This window comes from Lolium perenne, chromosome 7 (assembly GCF_019359855.2).
Source record: "Lolium perenne isolate Kyuss_39 chromosome 7, Kyuss_2.0, whole genome shotgun sequence".
Taxonomy (NCBI): domain Eukaryota; kingdom Viridiplantae; phylum Streptophyta; class Magnoliopsida; order Poales; family Poaceae; genus Lolium; species Lolium perenne.
The window spans coordinates 175,496,250-175,513,109 of record NC_067250.2 but is presented as its reverse complement, the minus strand read 5'-3'; the positions used below and the strand labels follow the sequence as shown (position 1 = coordinate 175,513,109).

The 16,860-nt window shown below is 46.2% G+C and overlaps 1 protein-coding gene across 1 annotated transcript; it reads left to right on the top strand.

Annotated features, from left to right (window-relative positions):
* Positions 1-411: 411 nt before the first annotated feature.
* On the top strand, positions 412-1,768 carry LOC127314742 (xyloglucan endotransglycosylase/hydrolase protein 8). Its single transcript, XM_051345264.2, has 3 exons — positions 412-774; positions 866-1,062; positions 1,158-1,768. The coding sequence occupies exons 1-3, from the start codon at positions 502-504 to the stop codon at positions 1,537-1,539; spliced, it is 852 nt and encodes a 283-aa protein (XP_051201224.1). The 5' UTR covers positions 412-501; the 3' UTR covers positions 1,540-1,768.
* Positions 1,769-16,860: the final 15,092 nt, after the last annotated feature.

Sequence of the window (16,860 nt, the reverse complement as noted above, 5' to 3'; positions counted from 1 at the left end):
AAGTACGATTCAGTTAAAAGAAACTACACAATGATCCCTTAGCAACAACCATGAACGATAATGATTCAATTAGTGAAACAAATCATTAGTATGGCAGAATATTTAGGAGATACTGTACATTTGAAATTTCAAGGAAAAACATTGCATTTATGGCTGCCGAAAATTGCTTATCTAATCATCTAAAAAAAAATTGCTTATCTAATTTCTGGATTTCGCACCTCATTTCGGCAACGTAGCGAACTCTACGAGAAGAGCATCATACACGAACGAGAGGGTGTGCATCCCACCCGACATAGCCGTTTACGTGTGCCTCGTCCATCAACAAAACGTGCCGTGCGCCAGGCCCACCGCTACCGGCCGGCCGGATCATACCACACCATGGCACCGCCGGGCAGCAGCACTATAAAGCTGCACCAGCTCCTGCACCGAAACAGCACCACACCACCATCAAAGCACAGGTACAGAGGAAGCAGAGGAGAGAGACGCGTACGAGCTGCCAACATGGCGAGGTCTCCGATGCACCTGTGCTTGGCCGTCCTGGCCCTCGCCGCCGTCGCGTCGGGGGACAGGTTCTCCGACCAGTTCGACCTTGTCGGTTCCGGCGGGGACGTGCAAGTGAAAGACGACGGCAAAACCCAGGATGTCCAGCTCATTATGAACCGCGGCTCCGGCGGCGCCGGCTTCAACTCCAAGAACAAGTTCCTGTACGGCGAGTTCAGCATCCAGATGAAGCTCATCGGCGGCAACTCCGCCGGCACCGTCACCTCCCTATACGTAAGCTTGATATAATTAGCCGACCATTTCTTCTCAGTCACCTACTTTTTCGTCAGTTCTGAGCTGACTCTGCTTGACTTGTGTTGTATAGCTGACGTCCGGGGAAGGGGATGGCCATGACGAGATCGACATCGAGTTCATGGGGAACTCGAGCGGGCAGCCCTACGTGATGAACACCAACGTCTGGGCCAGCGGCGATGGCAAGAAGGAGCACCAATTCTACCTCTGGTTCGACCCCTCCGCCGACTTCCACACCTACAAGATCGTCTGGAACCCCAAGAACATCATGTACGCATCCATCTTAAATTCCCCTAATCGACTTCAATTGATGGACCGATCCTAACGAAGCTACTACCTATGGTGGATTCCTGTTACTACATCAGATTCCAGGTCGACGATGTGCCGGTGAGGACGTTCAAGAAGTACAACGACCTAGCGTACCCGAGCAGCAAGCCCATGGCCGTGCACTGCACGCTGTGGGACGGCAGCTACTGGGCGACCGAGAAAGGCGCCGTCAAGATCGATTGGAACCAGGCTCCCTTCGTCGTCAACTACCGCGGCTACTCCTCCCACGGCTGCGTCAACAACGGCGGCTCGTCGGCGTGCCCCGCCGGCAGCAACGCCTGGATGAACAGGGAGCTAGACACCAAGGAGCTCGGCACCGTCAAATGGGCCCAGCAGAAGTACATGACCTACAACTACTGTGACGACGGCTGGCGCTTCCCGCAGGGCTTCCCCGCCGAGTGCTCCCGCAACCCATACTGATCGATCGTCAAGTCCGATTGATTTCTTTCTTTTTCGCAATTGCTGTTCTTGCCGTTACCTGTCCCATTTCTCCATGTACATTTTCCATGGATTTTTTCTTGATTTGGTTCATACAGTCCTGCTGAGAGAGAATTAAAGTGAAGTCCTGTGGACCTCTGTTTGAGAAAGTCAGAGTGCACATGTGATTATGTATAAACAAACAATAAGTTATACTGTTATACCACTACTAGTAATCCTTGCATCTCTCCAGATATTGTTTTCAGAGCTGTTGGTGTAGCTAGATTCTCTCTCGAGTTTGAATTGTCAGTCTGACGCAACCAGACAAGTAACAGCTGCGTGCTTCGCTGTTCCGACTTTCAGTCGTACACATTCAACGGCCTAATTTACTCTGCTCATCTGCTCCGCCATGTTCAAGATGCGAGTTGGCACGTTCGTTGGGAAGCTTGCCAACTTGGAGGCAATTTTTTCAAAAAAAAAAAAACCGTATCTAGGAGGAACTAGACACTTTTTAATATAGTACAAGCGGGTTTTGGCATGACAATTCTGAAATTCGTCCCTGATAGGAATCAAACTCGGATCGTTGGGGTGTGCCAACCACTAGGCTAAGCCCACATCGTCACTTGGAGGCAATTTGAATGAGGTCTCGAAAAGGGGGAGTAGAGTTTTCAACTTCTAGCAGGTTACTCAGGTGAAAATATATATCCAGAAAAACATGAGTCCACACAAACCCGAATTTCAAGAAATCTCAAAAATGAAAGTGTACAAAAAATTGAAACAAACCACGGCGTACGTATTGCCTTGATATTTTATATTTTCGAACAATAAAAACAAGGGTTATTATGCTATTCCTTGTACACTTTGTCTTTTCACTTCTGCTCGGGTGCCTCTCTTGTCAAAACTCTGGCTGCGAGAAAAACAAGGACGATTGAGATTTTCACATACCCCTTCATAAGCGGGGGCATTATCGTAAAATTAAAAAATGGATATATATATGTACAACCTTGTAGTGTTTCGTATGGCCCGCGTTGTCGTGTACGAGTAATTTATGTATGTATGGCGTACTAATACGTTCCGACGATATCACCGGCGATGGCGAAGACGACCGGCACGGGTAGCACCTTAATTAGCAGGATCCTACCGGCATAGCGATTTCGTCGTTCGGCGTTGCCGTTGTCGGATCCCAGCGGATGCGTACGCGGCCATCAGGTTTCAAAAACGCATGCATAACGTGGGGTGATAGTTAGGCAACTGGGATAATTATTTGGTCACGTTACATCTTTCGTATAGATACTGTATATATACATATGGTATACATGGGCTGGATATCGATTTTATGGCGGGCCTAAGGCAGGGGAAAAAATCTGAATACAACCCCCAACTTCTGGTAGGGAGGAGCACTGAAGGAGGACTCTTGTCTTTTTTGCACAAGTAACAGTTTATATTTTACTTTAAAACTTGGCATCCGCATATCTACCTGCATTTTCTACATGCATGAGTATGCCATATTTTTTATTTTAGTTATTACTATTTTTTATTTCACTATTCATTACATGAACCCATGTCCACCAAATCTTAATTCGTCGCTTGCTCGGGAGGCTATTTATCCATTGGAACTGTATGTTTTTCATCCTTAACGTCCACATGTGTGGGAATCTCTGTCCTTCCTATGAGATGATACTGCAATGTATGGTCGACTAATATGACGATAGTCTAACAATAGAATCAATGAAACATACATGCGAAATGAGAGTAACACTACATGTACGGGCTATTTTCTACGGAAAGCAGCTTACATGCTAACGGAACCACTCCGGGCATTCCTATCCCTAAATTCACGGAAGGAAGCCACAAACAAATGAACCAACATAATATTTTTCGTAAGCAGATTCCCGTGAGTCTAGCTTTTTCGTGCGAAATGTAATCATTATTGTGGTGTTCTAGCCTTTGAGCCATTTTTTATTTAACCTTTATTTGTTTTCTGTACATCAGTTAACGCAAAGGTCGTATGGCTTCCATCCTTCACGAAAAAAGCTAAATTTGAATGAAAGATATAGTACAAAATAGTGAAAAGAAAGGTAGCTGACCTTGCATAAAACAAGATGTCATTTAAATCAAAACTACATAAAAACGTATGCTAATGAGGAAACCCAGACCCTGTGAAATATCAAACCAGTTTTGTTTTGGGATTTCGAGGATTAACTTCAATTTTTAGGACATATTTTCTACAAAGAACATTAAGAGCTTCTGATTTGAGTTGTCACGTTTATAAGAAATGCATCCATACGCCATTATGTCACCATTTTCGTAGTAAAATCGACCAAGACCATTGATCCTGTTTTTTTCCATTGAGATGTTTTATGACTCTCCCTCCCTCTAATATTTGTCTTCACTTTCTTGTACTGTATTATTTACTTCCTCCATTACACAATTTTATTGTGGTTTTATAGTTTAAATTTAAAATTAAATCACGACAAGAATTACGGAACGGAGAGAGTACTTTAAAATATAAAAAGGCATCATACTTGTTGTCTGGACCTGGTTGAGAATTCATATTGCATGACATCTCGGCCCCGTCTTGGACTCTCACTGCGACTTTCCGAGAGCACCATCTGAAAAGAATGTCACCACCGGTTCAAGGCTTGCAAAACAATCATCATCGAAAGTAAACAGTGACCACAGTGCTCTTTCCTTGTGGCTGAAGGACAATGCGAATGATTGTACACATATACAAGAATTTTGGTGCTAAGCAAAAGTAGCTATGACTTGAGCGAGTGGAGGAGAGAATAATGCTTATCTTTCAACCCAGCCACCAGAATGGCTTATCAAGATGGCCCTGGAAGGGTCCAAGAAAGCTGTGTTGTTGGTGGGGCCTTTTGCTGCACTGGATGCTAGAAGAATGGCATAAAGCTTCTCTACCACTTGCCTAAGAAATCTATAAACCATACGATGCGACTCTTAGAAGAAACACTTGTATTAGCTGGTTATTAAGTGGAAATACAATTGATCGAATACATACAAACGCTGATCGCTTAAACAATTATATTTGTTGGGTATTAAGTGGAAGTGCAAGGGTATCATTCAGTGCGTAGATGTTACCTTAGGAACTTTTGGATGTTATAACCAACTCATGAACTCGAGCTTACCTACGTAAAAAGCCTGTAAGCATTTGTTTGGATTATCATGCCCAAACTTACCTTGGATTAGGGTAATCCGGTGAATAAGAAACTTCAAATGACGTGAAACTAATTTCGTTGGAAAGAAAACAATAAGAGCTACCCGCCAAAATAGAAAATCTTAAGAACAAGTGTGACAGATTTTTCCACCGCTGCGCTGCCGCCCCGCTACCGCGTGCGTGCGTTCCGCTCCCAGTAGCCCCCGGCCTCCTTTTTTTAAAAGACCGGTATCGTGCCGGTGGTACCGACCGGCCCAATCCGGTGGTACCGGTCTAGCCTTGCTCTTTGCCCAGGTCGCTGCTCCGCCCCAGGCAGCCCATGCGCTGGCTCACCAGGTCACCAGCTGCGCTCGCTCCACCCAAATTTTCGGCAAATCCTATACACCGACCAGGTCGGTGTGTACGGCATGCCGCACACCCTGGTCGGGTATAGGGCCCGGCCCTTTTCGGTATTTTTCCTTCTTTTTCTGTTTTCTGTTAATTCTTTCTCTTTTCTTTTTTGTTTATTTTTCCTATTTTTTATTTCTTTTTTCCCTTTTTCTTTTTTCTCAAATTCGTAAAAAGTATAAATTTAAAAAATGTTCAATTTTGAAAACCGTTCAAACTTTTAAAAATTTCAAACTAAAAAATGTTCAAATTAAAAAAATGTTCAAACTAAAAAAATGTTCAAATCTAAAAAATGTTTAAAGTTAAAAAACATTCGTATTTGAAAAATGTTCATATCGAAAAATTTTCAAATTTAAAATTTGTTTTTGTTTGAAAAATGTTCAAATTTTAAAATATGTTCAATCTCAAAATATGTTCAAATTTGAAAAATGTTTAAATTCTAGAAAAAAATCGATTTTTTTAAAAAAAGTCATAAAAATTATTTTTTTGGATTTTAAAGTAAACGGATTTAAAAATATTTCTACTTTTTAAATACGAAAATATGTGAACATAAAAGAAAAGGAGAATAAAAAACAAAAACAAACTTACCTGATGGGTCATGGCCCACTACAGAACTGTCGGGTCGGGGGGTGTGCGGCACCCCATCTGCACCGACCCTATCGGTGTACAACACCTTCCCAAATTTCTTGCTCGCTCGCTTGCATTGCTTGGGGTCGATCTATTCCCCGCTCAACAGTGTGGCGTACGAAGCATCGCCTAAAGCGATTCCGGATGAGCCGACCCATTAGGCTCTCGATGAAAAGAAGTAGTAACAAAATTTTCTATGGAAGTACATTATTCCAGTTATAGCTTACTGGTTCCAACCTCAGTCCATGTACAAGGAGATTCAACCTCGAACCCTAGTATGCACAACCATTTTTTTTATTTTTCCAAATCTGAGAAAAAAAATAATTTTAAACAAATTTACAATTTTTTTATTTTTATGAATCTGAGCAAAATTTTCAAAATTTGAATCTGAGCTAAAATAATTTAGAACAAATTCCAAGTCTGAGCAAAAAATAATTTTGAAAAAATTTCTAATCTAAAAATTTAAAATCTAAACAAAAAATAATTTTGAACAAATTTAGAATCTGAGCAAAATTTGCTACAATTTGAAATTTGCTCAAATTCAAAAAAATAAAAATAGAAAAAGAAAAAAAGATTACAGCCTAAACCAGGAAAGAACCAACGAAATAGAAAAAAAAAGAAAAAAACCCGCACCGAAACTTCCCAAAAACCAAGTGAACCAGAGCTACCCTGCGCTATTGGGCCGCCGCGGGGCGTATTACCGTACGCTTGGCCGCGCGCCTCGGCCACCTCTTGCTGGGGGCATCTATACACCAACCTGGTTGGCGTGTACGGGGAACCACACACCCAGTGACCAGGTCAGTTTGTTGCCCGTGACCTATTAAGAGTAGGTATGTTTTTTATTATTTCTTTTTTGCTATTTTTTCTATTAATATTTTTATTTTTTCAATATCTAACTTTTAAAAATATATTTTTGGGGAAAGTTTTTAAAATCTGTTCAGATTCGAAATTTTTAAAATTTTCAAAATGTTCAAATTTTGATTTATTTTTTTCTGAAATTTGAACATTTTCTAAGATGGACATAATTTAAATTTGAACATTTTTTAAAAATTGTGAAATTAATTTTTTCAAACAATTAATATTTTTGGTTATGAACAACATTTTCCAAATTTGAACTCTTTATATATTTGAAGGGATTTCAAATTTGAATGTTCTTTATAATTTAAACATTTTTTGTATTTGAAATTTTTCAAATTTGAATATTTTTCAAATTTGAATATTTTTAAATTTTGAACATTTTTAAATTTTGAACATTTTATGAATTTGAACTATTTTCAAATTAGAACAAAAATAAAAATAAACTGAAAAGAAAAGAAACAAAACAAAAAAAGAAAAAGAATCAAAAAAGAAACAGAAAATAAAAAAAAAGAAATGGAAAGAAAAAAGGAAACAAAAGGAAACAAAAAAACAGAAATAACAGGCGAAGTGGGCCGACCAGGCCGGCCCATACCGCGCGCGGGGTGTGTGCGGCGCGCGGTAGGGCTTGACCTGGTCGGCGTATAGGAATTGCCCCTCTTGCTCACATCCCTCGGTCACGCTGGCCCCACACTGCTCGCTTTTGCTGCTACCGCGCGCGCCCAGGCCGTCCCCCGCACGCCGCTGCTTGGCTCGCCCGCTCTCAGGGCATCTCCAACGGGGCGACCCAAACCGCGGCCAAAAACGCAGCCCAGCGCGTAGACCCATCCCTAAAACGGATGGCCGCGGCGTCCGGGACGACCCAAACCCGGCCCAAATCTAGGACGAGTTTGCATGGCCGCGGACGCCGAATGCTGGTCGCTCGCGTCCTCCCCTGGCCCGCCTGTCTGTCTCCCAAAACACAAACACTCCACTCCACTCCCAAAACCTAGAGATGGCCGACGAAGCGACTGCCGCCGCCACCGCCAGCACTGCCACCATCGGAGACGAGGCACAGCTCGCGGCCGTTGCCGCTCCTCCCGTGTCAGAGGCTCCTGAACTGGACGCTCCGGTGGTCGTGGAGCCCAGGCAGGCGACGAAGAAGGCGAAGCCCGACCTCACCGCAGAGCAGAGGAAGATCGAGAGCAAGAAGCGGGGCGAGCGCCGCAGGGCGCTCGAGCAACGGAAGAGGGATGTCGCTGCCGCGGAGGAGCGGCAGCGGGCGGCGGAGCAGCTCCTCCAACTCAAGACGGAGGCGAAGGCGAACATCATGCAAGAGCATGACATGCTCTTTTACGGCCACACAGCGCTCGCTCAGCACTTGATCCTCTCAGGCGCCGGCACGGCCTCGGGGGGGGGGGGGGGAGGAGCTCGGCCTCTTCCGTGACCCGGCCCCTTCCTCCAAGGTCGACATCCCAACCGACTGCCCCATTTGGGTACACGCCCGGCGCGCACGAATTGGGGGAGCAGTCGGCGCGGTACGCGTACCCGTCACGGGATGGGTCACCGGAGGTGGGCGAGTCCTTCACGGGGCCGTCTCCTTCGTCCATTGACCTGAACCGTGCGCCGGCGAACTCCAAAGGCCCCAAGCACATGGGATCAGCAGCGATGGCCGGAGCACGCAACATGCTCGACGATTTGTCGGCCGAACGCGCGCCTCCTCCAATGCAGGCACCGTCCACTGTGCAGGCCCCTCCGTCCTACACGCAGACAATGCCGACCCCCATGCCCTATGCTTCAACCGAGCAGGCTTCCCAGCCACCTCCCATTGACACGCAGCAGGACAACACTGCCTGTCCCGGTAGCATTAACATCGAGGAGGAGCCGTTGTTCGCTCAGGAGCTCACGCAAGCCACAGCTGTGCAAGCTCGAGCTCGCCGGGTAAGCAAAAGAACCACCAACTACACGGAGAAGGAGGACAAGGTGCTCGTCGAAGGATGGTTGACCATCGGGCAAGATGCATTGATGGGTGCCGAGCAGAAGGGGACCGCATTATGGCGCCGGATCTATGATTATTTCCATGAACATCGCAAATACGGACTGGAGCCATTTGAGAACGACCGCAGTGAGACATCGCTCCAAAAGAGGTGGGGAGCAATTCAAACGGAATGCAACAAGTTCCAGGCGGCGTATGATCACGTGAAGCGGATCCCCGTTAGTGGCATGGGTGCGAAGGACTTGGTATGATTCTTAACCTCAACTTAGTCATCCAATGTTTGCACATATGTTTATCATTGTTGTCTTGCTTTGCTCTAGGTGTGGCAAGCTTTGGAATGGTACAAAGCCAACAATGGAGAAAAGACCTTTGCCTTCCCTCATTGTTGGAAGGAACTCCATGGCACCCCCAAGTTCCAGGAGGGGTATGACGGGTACATGGCGACCTTGACTGGCAACAAGACCGCCAAAGATCCCACGGTCATTGACCTTGATGGTGGGCAGCCTTGCGGTAGCTCCGCTTCTCGTGCAAGTCGTCCTCGCGGCCACAAGGCAACCAAAGCCGACATGAAGCGTGATGCCTCGTCCATGCTATTGTTTGGCACTTTGAAGGAGATGCATGCCGACAGAGAGGTGTCCACGGACAAGAGGGATGAGAGAAGGCGCCGGGAGAAAGATGAGGACAAGAAAAACTACTTCGATGTCCAAAAGAAGAAGCTTGAGATTGAAGAGGTCAAGGCCGAGACCAAAGCTAGAGAAATTGAGCTCATAGCAATGGCAAGGGCCCAAGAGGTGGAGTTGAAGGCGAAGAAAGTTGAGCTCAAACGGCAAGCCGAGGACAACCTGATCATGAATACCGATTTGACCAACATGAGCGAGGCGAAGTTAGCTTGGTTCGAGAAGAGGCAGAAGGAGATCCTAGAGCGCCCAAATTGAGTTGACAATCTCAATTTGTAATTTTTATATTTGTTCGAACTATGGCACATTTCATTTCTTCATCATGCAACATTTTATTTGATATTATTTTATGCTATTTGATATTATTCTATAATTGTTAGATATTATTCTATATTTGTTAGATACTATTTATAAGTATGTGTGGCCAGATGGCCTATTTCTCAAAGAAATATGCCAAATGGCCAAATGGGTGGCCGCAGCGTTGGGCGCAGCGTGCGGCCCAAACGGACACGTGCACGCGGGGCGCTGTCCGAGTGTCCACACGGTCACCCAGACAGCCCAAAACGAACGGCCAACGCATCCATTTGGGTCGGCTGGTTGGAGATGCCCTCACTCGCTTGGCCGTTGCCTGCTCGCCTTGTTTCGCCCTATCCGCGAGCCTACTTGGCACCTATTGCCCGCGTCTAGCTCTCTACACGTGCCCTCTCGTGCTTCTAGGCTTGGCCCATTTAGTCGTGTACAGATGGGGAATGAAAAGCGGGCTTTTTTCATAATATTCATTTTCTTTGCTTTTTTATTGTGCACTCTTCTGTATTTCTCCTAAATTTTTTATTTATTTTCCTATTTCTGATTTCCCCTCACTTTCTTTTCGTTTTTTTGATGATTTTTCTGCTTTTGTATTTCCACCAATACATGAATATTTACAAAATAATACATGAACATTTTCAAAATAAACTTCATTGAAAATAATTAATCATGAAGAGGTGAACATTTTTCTAACTTGATGAACATTTTTATATAATCTGTAAATTTGTAACTTAACCCATAATTACTTTTTAGACTGCATCGACATATTTTTAAAAACCTCATGAACATATATTTGAGGGATGTGGACATTTTTTAATATCCGTCAATGCATCAAAACTCATGAACATATATTTGCAGGATGTGAACAGTTTTAAAAATCCTTGAACATATGTTTTTGAACCCATGAACATATTTTTGTCAAACCTTATGAACATATGTTTGAGGGATGTGAACAGTTTTAAAATCCTTGAACATATGATTTTGAACCCATGAACATATTTTTGTCAAACCTTCTGAACATATATTTGAGGGATGTGAACAATTAACGTATGCTTTCGAACCCATGAACATATTTTGTCAAACCTTATGAACATTTTTTAAACCATGTGAACCTTTGTTTGGAAATTAAAAACAAAACATTTCTACAAACTCTTGATCATTATTTGAAGTAGTGTGAAAACTGAACAAAAACAAGGAAAGAAATATAACTTTTCAAGTTAGTGAAATTTAAATATTGGTCTAGTTAGTGAAAACTAATTTCCGCCATCCAAATATAATGGATCATATATCGTACAAAAATATTCTTATGTAGATATAAATGTATTCAAAAGATTGTAAGAATAAAATAGTTATATAAAATTAAAATAAATGTCCACTTATAACAATCGATGTTCATTCATTCCAAAATTAATGTTCATAAAGTACAAAAAAGACTTTCGTACATACCGAAATATGTCGGTATCATATAATAAAAGAAAAGAGGTAGTTGTTCATGCCGGTCAAAAAGTGTTCATGTATCCAAAAATAAATGTTCATGGATTTAAAAGTAAATGTTCATGTACCACAGAAAATCATTTTAAGAAAAATAGTATGATAAACTAAAAAATTGCATATGGATGAAATAATACACATATTAAAGAATATATCCATAAGTCAGGAAAGTGGTGTTCATTCATATTAGATTGTGCATGCATTCATATAAGAAGAATTTGCTCTTACGTGTTAACAAAAAAATCTAGAAATAGAAAATAAAAATATAAGACAAAAAAAGTAAAATATGCGAAAAAGTAAAACAGGAAAAGAAATAATAGAAAGAAGGCGAGGAGAGGTGGAGAAAAAATGGGACGTGCTCTCTGGAAAAAGGAAAAGAATACCGAAGGGATGTACCCGAGAAAAACTAAACTGCAGGGTAGACTCCCGAAGGGATGCACGCTAGAAGATAATGGGCCGGCCCAGATAACCGGACTGTGTACATGTTGCTGCCCTAAATAAGAGTTAACGCGTCAAATAGGATTTGTACTTTCCGCGGGAGGTCACCTCGCGCGCGGCGGTACTAGTACTACCGCCAACCCTTGGCCGGTAGTACCGGCCCGATCTGCACAAGCCCAACGGGCAGAAAACGTGTCGAGTATAAAATGGAGTTTTTCTCCCGTGAGCTTTCTTCTTCCTCTCTTCATTAGCTCTTTTCCCCCATTGTTGACATTTTGTGTGAGCTTGGAATCTCTCTCTCCCTTCAATGGTTTGTGCATCTATTTGAAAGAAGTATAGAGAAGATATAGATTCACTTTTTGACCAATCAAAATCATCTCTTTGTGAGTGAACTATTTGGATCTAGATCATGGAGAATTTGGTGCTTTTCTCTTTGTTCTTCCTCTCTTATTTCTCCAATAGGTTCAATAGTTCTGTTGGAACTTGAGAGTGAAGTTTTTGGGCATCTTTGTGGTGCATCAGTTTGACTTCTCCACGGTGATACGTGGAGGTGAAAATTCGTGAGATAATAGGGAGAAGATAGCATACATCACCCGAAATAATAGGGACATTAGAGCATCTCTGACCGAACCCGCAAATGCCGCTGGAACTGAAATTTTCCGGCGGATTTACGGGTTCGGGCCGAAAGCGGTGCAGAACGGAGCCCGAATCGATGGATCGACCCGTAAAATTTTCTCGGGGCCCGAGAAACGCGAGCATCGACCCATATAAATACAGGCCGCAGAGGGGAGTAGGGTTCCAAAACCCTACTCCCGCCGCCGTGTCCGCTTCCTCCTCCGCGCACGCGCTTGGACTTCCGGCGAGCAATCGCGGAGCCACCGCTGCCGCTTCTCCACTTCCTCCACCACCACCTTGACCGCATGGCTGACACGGGCAGCGGCGGGAGGGGAGGCGGGCGAATTGGTGGGAGCAACTCGTCGCCGCGCTCTCTGTCTTCCACTCCGAGGCCGAGCGGCGGAAATGGAACCGCTCGGAAGGGTAGCACGCGGCGCTGGACCAACTGGGGCCTGACGCCACCGGGGAAACTTTCCCGCTACACCAATAACAGTGAGGGGTCTTCCTCGTGCGCGTCCGGCCGTGTGCTAGCGCCGCCACTCGCCGACAGCAGCAGCGAGGAGGAGGTGCCGGTGCGCATCGTCCTCCATTCGGGGGACTACGTCCTCAATGACGAGGAGGAGGCAACAGCGATCTAGCAAGTCTCCATCATCTCGGAGGCCGAGGCGCGCGCTTCCGCCGCGAGGAGGTTGAAGCCGTTCATGCCGTGCGCGCGTACGAGGCGGTGCAGAAGGAGGCGGCCGTCCGCCGCGTGAAGCATGAGGTCGACCTCGACTCAGAGTAGGCCGCCGACGGCGTAGTCCTTAGCCACGCGTACAGTAGGTTACCGCCGGGCGAAATTAGTTAAGTTTAGGAATTGGTCGCCGACGACCACCTCAAATGTAGTCTCTTTTTCGATTGAAACTATCAAAATATGCAACTACTATGTTTGAATTTCGCTTTTAAACTTGTTTAAGATGATCAATTTACTGGCAAAATTTGAATTCACATTTTTCGGTTCCGAATATGGGTGCTGTTCTGCGCCACCTCCTAAACTGCTCGCATTTTGCTTTTCGGGGGACTAAATTTCGTTTTTTCAGTTCCGAAGAATAAGGACGCCGCTATATATGCTCTTATTGATGAGGAACCCTAGACCATTCTCAACATTTTAAGCAGAGAACTAATTGGATAACAACCACACTTTGCTTAGCCAAGCACTTGTGTCGTCGTGGTGAACAGACAGATGCCATGGGATGGCTTAAGTTGGGGTCGAATGTGCGCTAGAGGATTCGGGGGAGGGTTTTGGTAACAAGGGGAAGGATTTGGGAAGAACTTCCGGTATAGATTGATGAACTTAGCCCTTGGCCAGAGGTTGAAGAACGTACGGACTACAAGATCATGTTCTACTTGCAATGCTAGTCAATGTCTCTCTCTAATGCGATCTGTCCCGCGCAGGGGTGTGCCCCCTCTCCTTATATAGGGGAGAGGGTGGCTTACAAGGGAAGAAACCCTAATGGCATCTTTGATGAGCTAAGCTACTTTATAAAGCTTCTTTGGTCTTGATGACACCGGTCATGTCTTTAATCAGGAAGAGATGACCTCGTCCGGTAGCTTTTTACGTCACCTTCTGCTTTGGCTTTAGAGCTTCGATTAAAGCTGATGTGCTTCGCTCATCTTTGTCCTCTTGTCCTTCGTGGAATCTTTGACCAGAGTGCCGACATGCTACAGTTGAGTTCTTGCCTGTACTCCGGCCTCTCTCATATTTACCGCATTCCGGTATACCCCTCCTGGGATACCGGTATACTTTCACTTGGCACTAGCCAACCTAACTTGGTTATCCGGATTAATCTCTAAACAGGTATCTTGATAGCTAAAACAGGGCAAGTTTGCCTGGCCTTTGGCCTATCGGGGGCCATCCCCCCAACATTACTCCCCGAAGCTGGTATAGTCCAGCGGATTCTATTCCGACTGACCATGCCAGGTTCCCTTCTCCAAATGTACCGGATTAATCCTTCCGATTTAAAACTCCCAGGCGTCTTTGCCAGACTCACATCAGTATACCGTTCTCAGCAAAACCATCTGGTATCCTTTTCCAGTTGCTTCGCCATTAAATCCTCCTAGGCGAAGTCGAGAGTATGTTGGAAGTTGTGCTTATCAGAGATATGCGCACTGTTTCTGACGTGCCAGTGTTAGGGTTCAAATCCTTCGTCTCCCACGCGCGCAGTTAATGTCTCGCACCGGATCCTTGTGGTCGTACCGGATCCTTCCGGCCCCTGTGTGGCACCTTCGCGCAGCGCGTGTACCTTTGCGCCATGTGGCAGCCCACGGGCAAAGTGTAGTGGGCCTGGCCGCGTCGCAGCCCACGACACCTTCGCTATAAAGGGTGCAACGGTTCCCTTCCGCCCCCCACACATTCATTCTCGCATCCACCAAGTTCCAGTACTCCAGCGCTCAGAGCCGTTCGAGCCCTCTGCGCCACTGTCCGTCTTCGAGCTCGAGCTCTCCGGCGAACTTTCGCAGGAGCACGCAGCGGAGCTTGCTCGCCCCTCTTCAGTCAAGATCTTGTGGCGGTCTTCTTCCTCGACACTGGAACGCTGCACGGCACCCTCGGTTGCTTCTCCGCTCGCCGCCGCCGGCGCTCTCCTCAACAAGCTCCGGCGAATCCCTGGGGCCCTCGACCCCGAGGATCTCCGCCGCCGCTCTTTGGTTAGTCCCTTTGACCTGGTTCACTTCCCCCTTCTCAGCATTGTTCTTGGGTCCGATAGGGTATTTATCCCCTCTTTTTTCTCGTTTTTCTCTTTCTCGTAGATCTTCGCGAAGGGATAGTTTCAGGGAAACCTGTTGTAAGTTAGTTTCCGCACTTAGCGAAAGTATGTCATCCGAAGATTCTCTATCGGAACTTTCTGCCAGCACCCAGCACAACGAAAGCCCGGAGATCTCTTCCGGAGAAGAACCTCCGATGGATCAATCTGCAGATGGGCTCAAGGAGGACCTCGCCCAGTTCGAGGAAGAGGCCGGTAGCTCTGGTCAAGCTACCGGTGGTCAAGGAAAACACGCCGGCAGCTCGAGCCAATGCCAAATGCTCCGGTATTGATCTTGACTCATACACACGCGGGGCCTGGATGGGTTCCGACGTGACCCAAGCAGAGATAGACTGGCTCTACCGGTCCAGGAGAATACCGGAGGACTTGTTTTGCCAGATCCCCGGCGAAGAGCGGGAGCCTGAGCCCCAGTCCGGAGAATATGTTGTCTTCGCCGCCCATTTTGAGCGCGGCTTAGACCTTCCAGTGTCGGATTTCTTCCGACACTTCTTAGACTTCTACGAGCTTCAGCCCCACCATCTTCTGGGAAACTCTATATTTTACCTTTCTTCCTTTACTGCTTTCATGGAGGGATACGCCGGTATCACTCCTACTGTTGATAACTTTTCTTTTTTCTACAACTTGCGAAAGAATTCGATCTAAGATTGGAAGCTTCCACTCCCCAAACCCTTTGTCCGATGTGGGGGGTGCATCCTTTCGCCCCGCCAAGGCAGCATCTTTTTCAAGTTTTCCAGTCTGGAATCAGTCCGGACCTGGCAAAAAACCTTCTTCTATGTGCGGAACGGAGGCCCGGAAGATTTTATCAATCTACCGGCATACGTTCCTGGGCCTCCCGCCATGACCAACTGGTTGCACCACCCCACGGATGACAAGGAATCCCGGCGGGTGCTCTGTTTGTTGAGAAGAGCAAGGAGGAGACCAACCTCTGCTCTGATGACATAATCCGATTGTTTCTCTCACGCCGGGTCATGCCCCTCCAGCGTCGCACTCACAAGATGAGCCAGATGTCGGGTTTGAGGGATCCAACAAGGATCACCACTTACTCGCTAAGCCCAGCAGACTTGATCCTTAAGGCCAATCAGATCTGCCGGAACACTTTGCGGGCTAGTGGGAAGTACGGCATGAAGCCTTACAGCTGCTCCGATCGTCCTCCGCCCCGAGTAAGATCTCGGGATTTCCGGAAAGCTTCTTCCGGTACGTTTGTAAACCTGTGTTATGACTTGGTTTTCTGTTATGTTGCAGAATTTTGCCCGGATCGCCAGGGAGGAGCCGGCTTCCTTCGCCCCTAGCCGCTAGTTTCACGACGACGCGGACGCAGATCCCTGCGTGAAGGGAAAGCACAAGATGGGCCCGACGCACTTCAAGCGCCCCGGTAACTTTTCCACTAAGTATCCGGCAAATGATTCCGATACTGATGATGAGGTTGTTATCCTCGAGGTATATTGTTCATCTCCTCTTCCTTATAAAACTTTTCCTCTGTAGTACCTCCTTCAGCCGATGAGAACCCTTAGGTTCATGAGCATGTGACTCCCCTGGCGGCCGAGGTTGGCCAGGAGTTTCTGGACACTTTGGCCCAGGGAGGACGGAAGAACAAGGCTCCGACCGACGGTGTCGGCACCAGCGTGGCTTCCAGAGTCCGCAAGGCCCCTGCCTCCGAAGCCGGTTCCGGTGAAGTTCCCTCCACCAAGCGCATCAAGAAGAAAGGAAGCGACGGGCCTCCCGGAAGGAAGTGCAGGCATGCGATGGCGGTCGCTACTGGGTAAGGCCCATGGTGTTATATTTTTTCGGTTGAGATTTTCCTATTCGCTGTCACTTGATTAACTTTTATACCTCTTTCTTTTTTTAGGGCTCCCCTGGTACTTACCAGGAGTGCACCAGGTATGAGGTCGGAAGCCTCCGAAGATGCTGCCAAGACCTCTCCTCCTTGTCAAGCAAGTCCGGTACCATCGGGTGCCGGGAAATCTCCATCCTCCCTTC

Bases quoted from the DNA above. Each gene is read 5' to 3' on its own strand.
- LOC127314742 (XM_051345264.2), top strand. From the start codon at position 502: ATGGCGAGGTCTCCGATGCACCTGTGCTTGGCCGTCCTGGCCCTCGCC. The intron at 775-865 runs GTAAGCTTGATA...TGTGTTGTATAG, and splicing joins GCACCGTCACCTCCCTATAC to CTGACGTCCGGGGAAGGGGA. The intron at 1,063-1,157 runs GTACGCATCCAT...TTACTACATCAG, and splicing joins TGGAACCCCAAGAACATCAT to ATTCCAGGTCGACGATGTGC.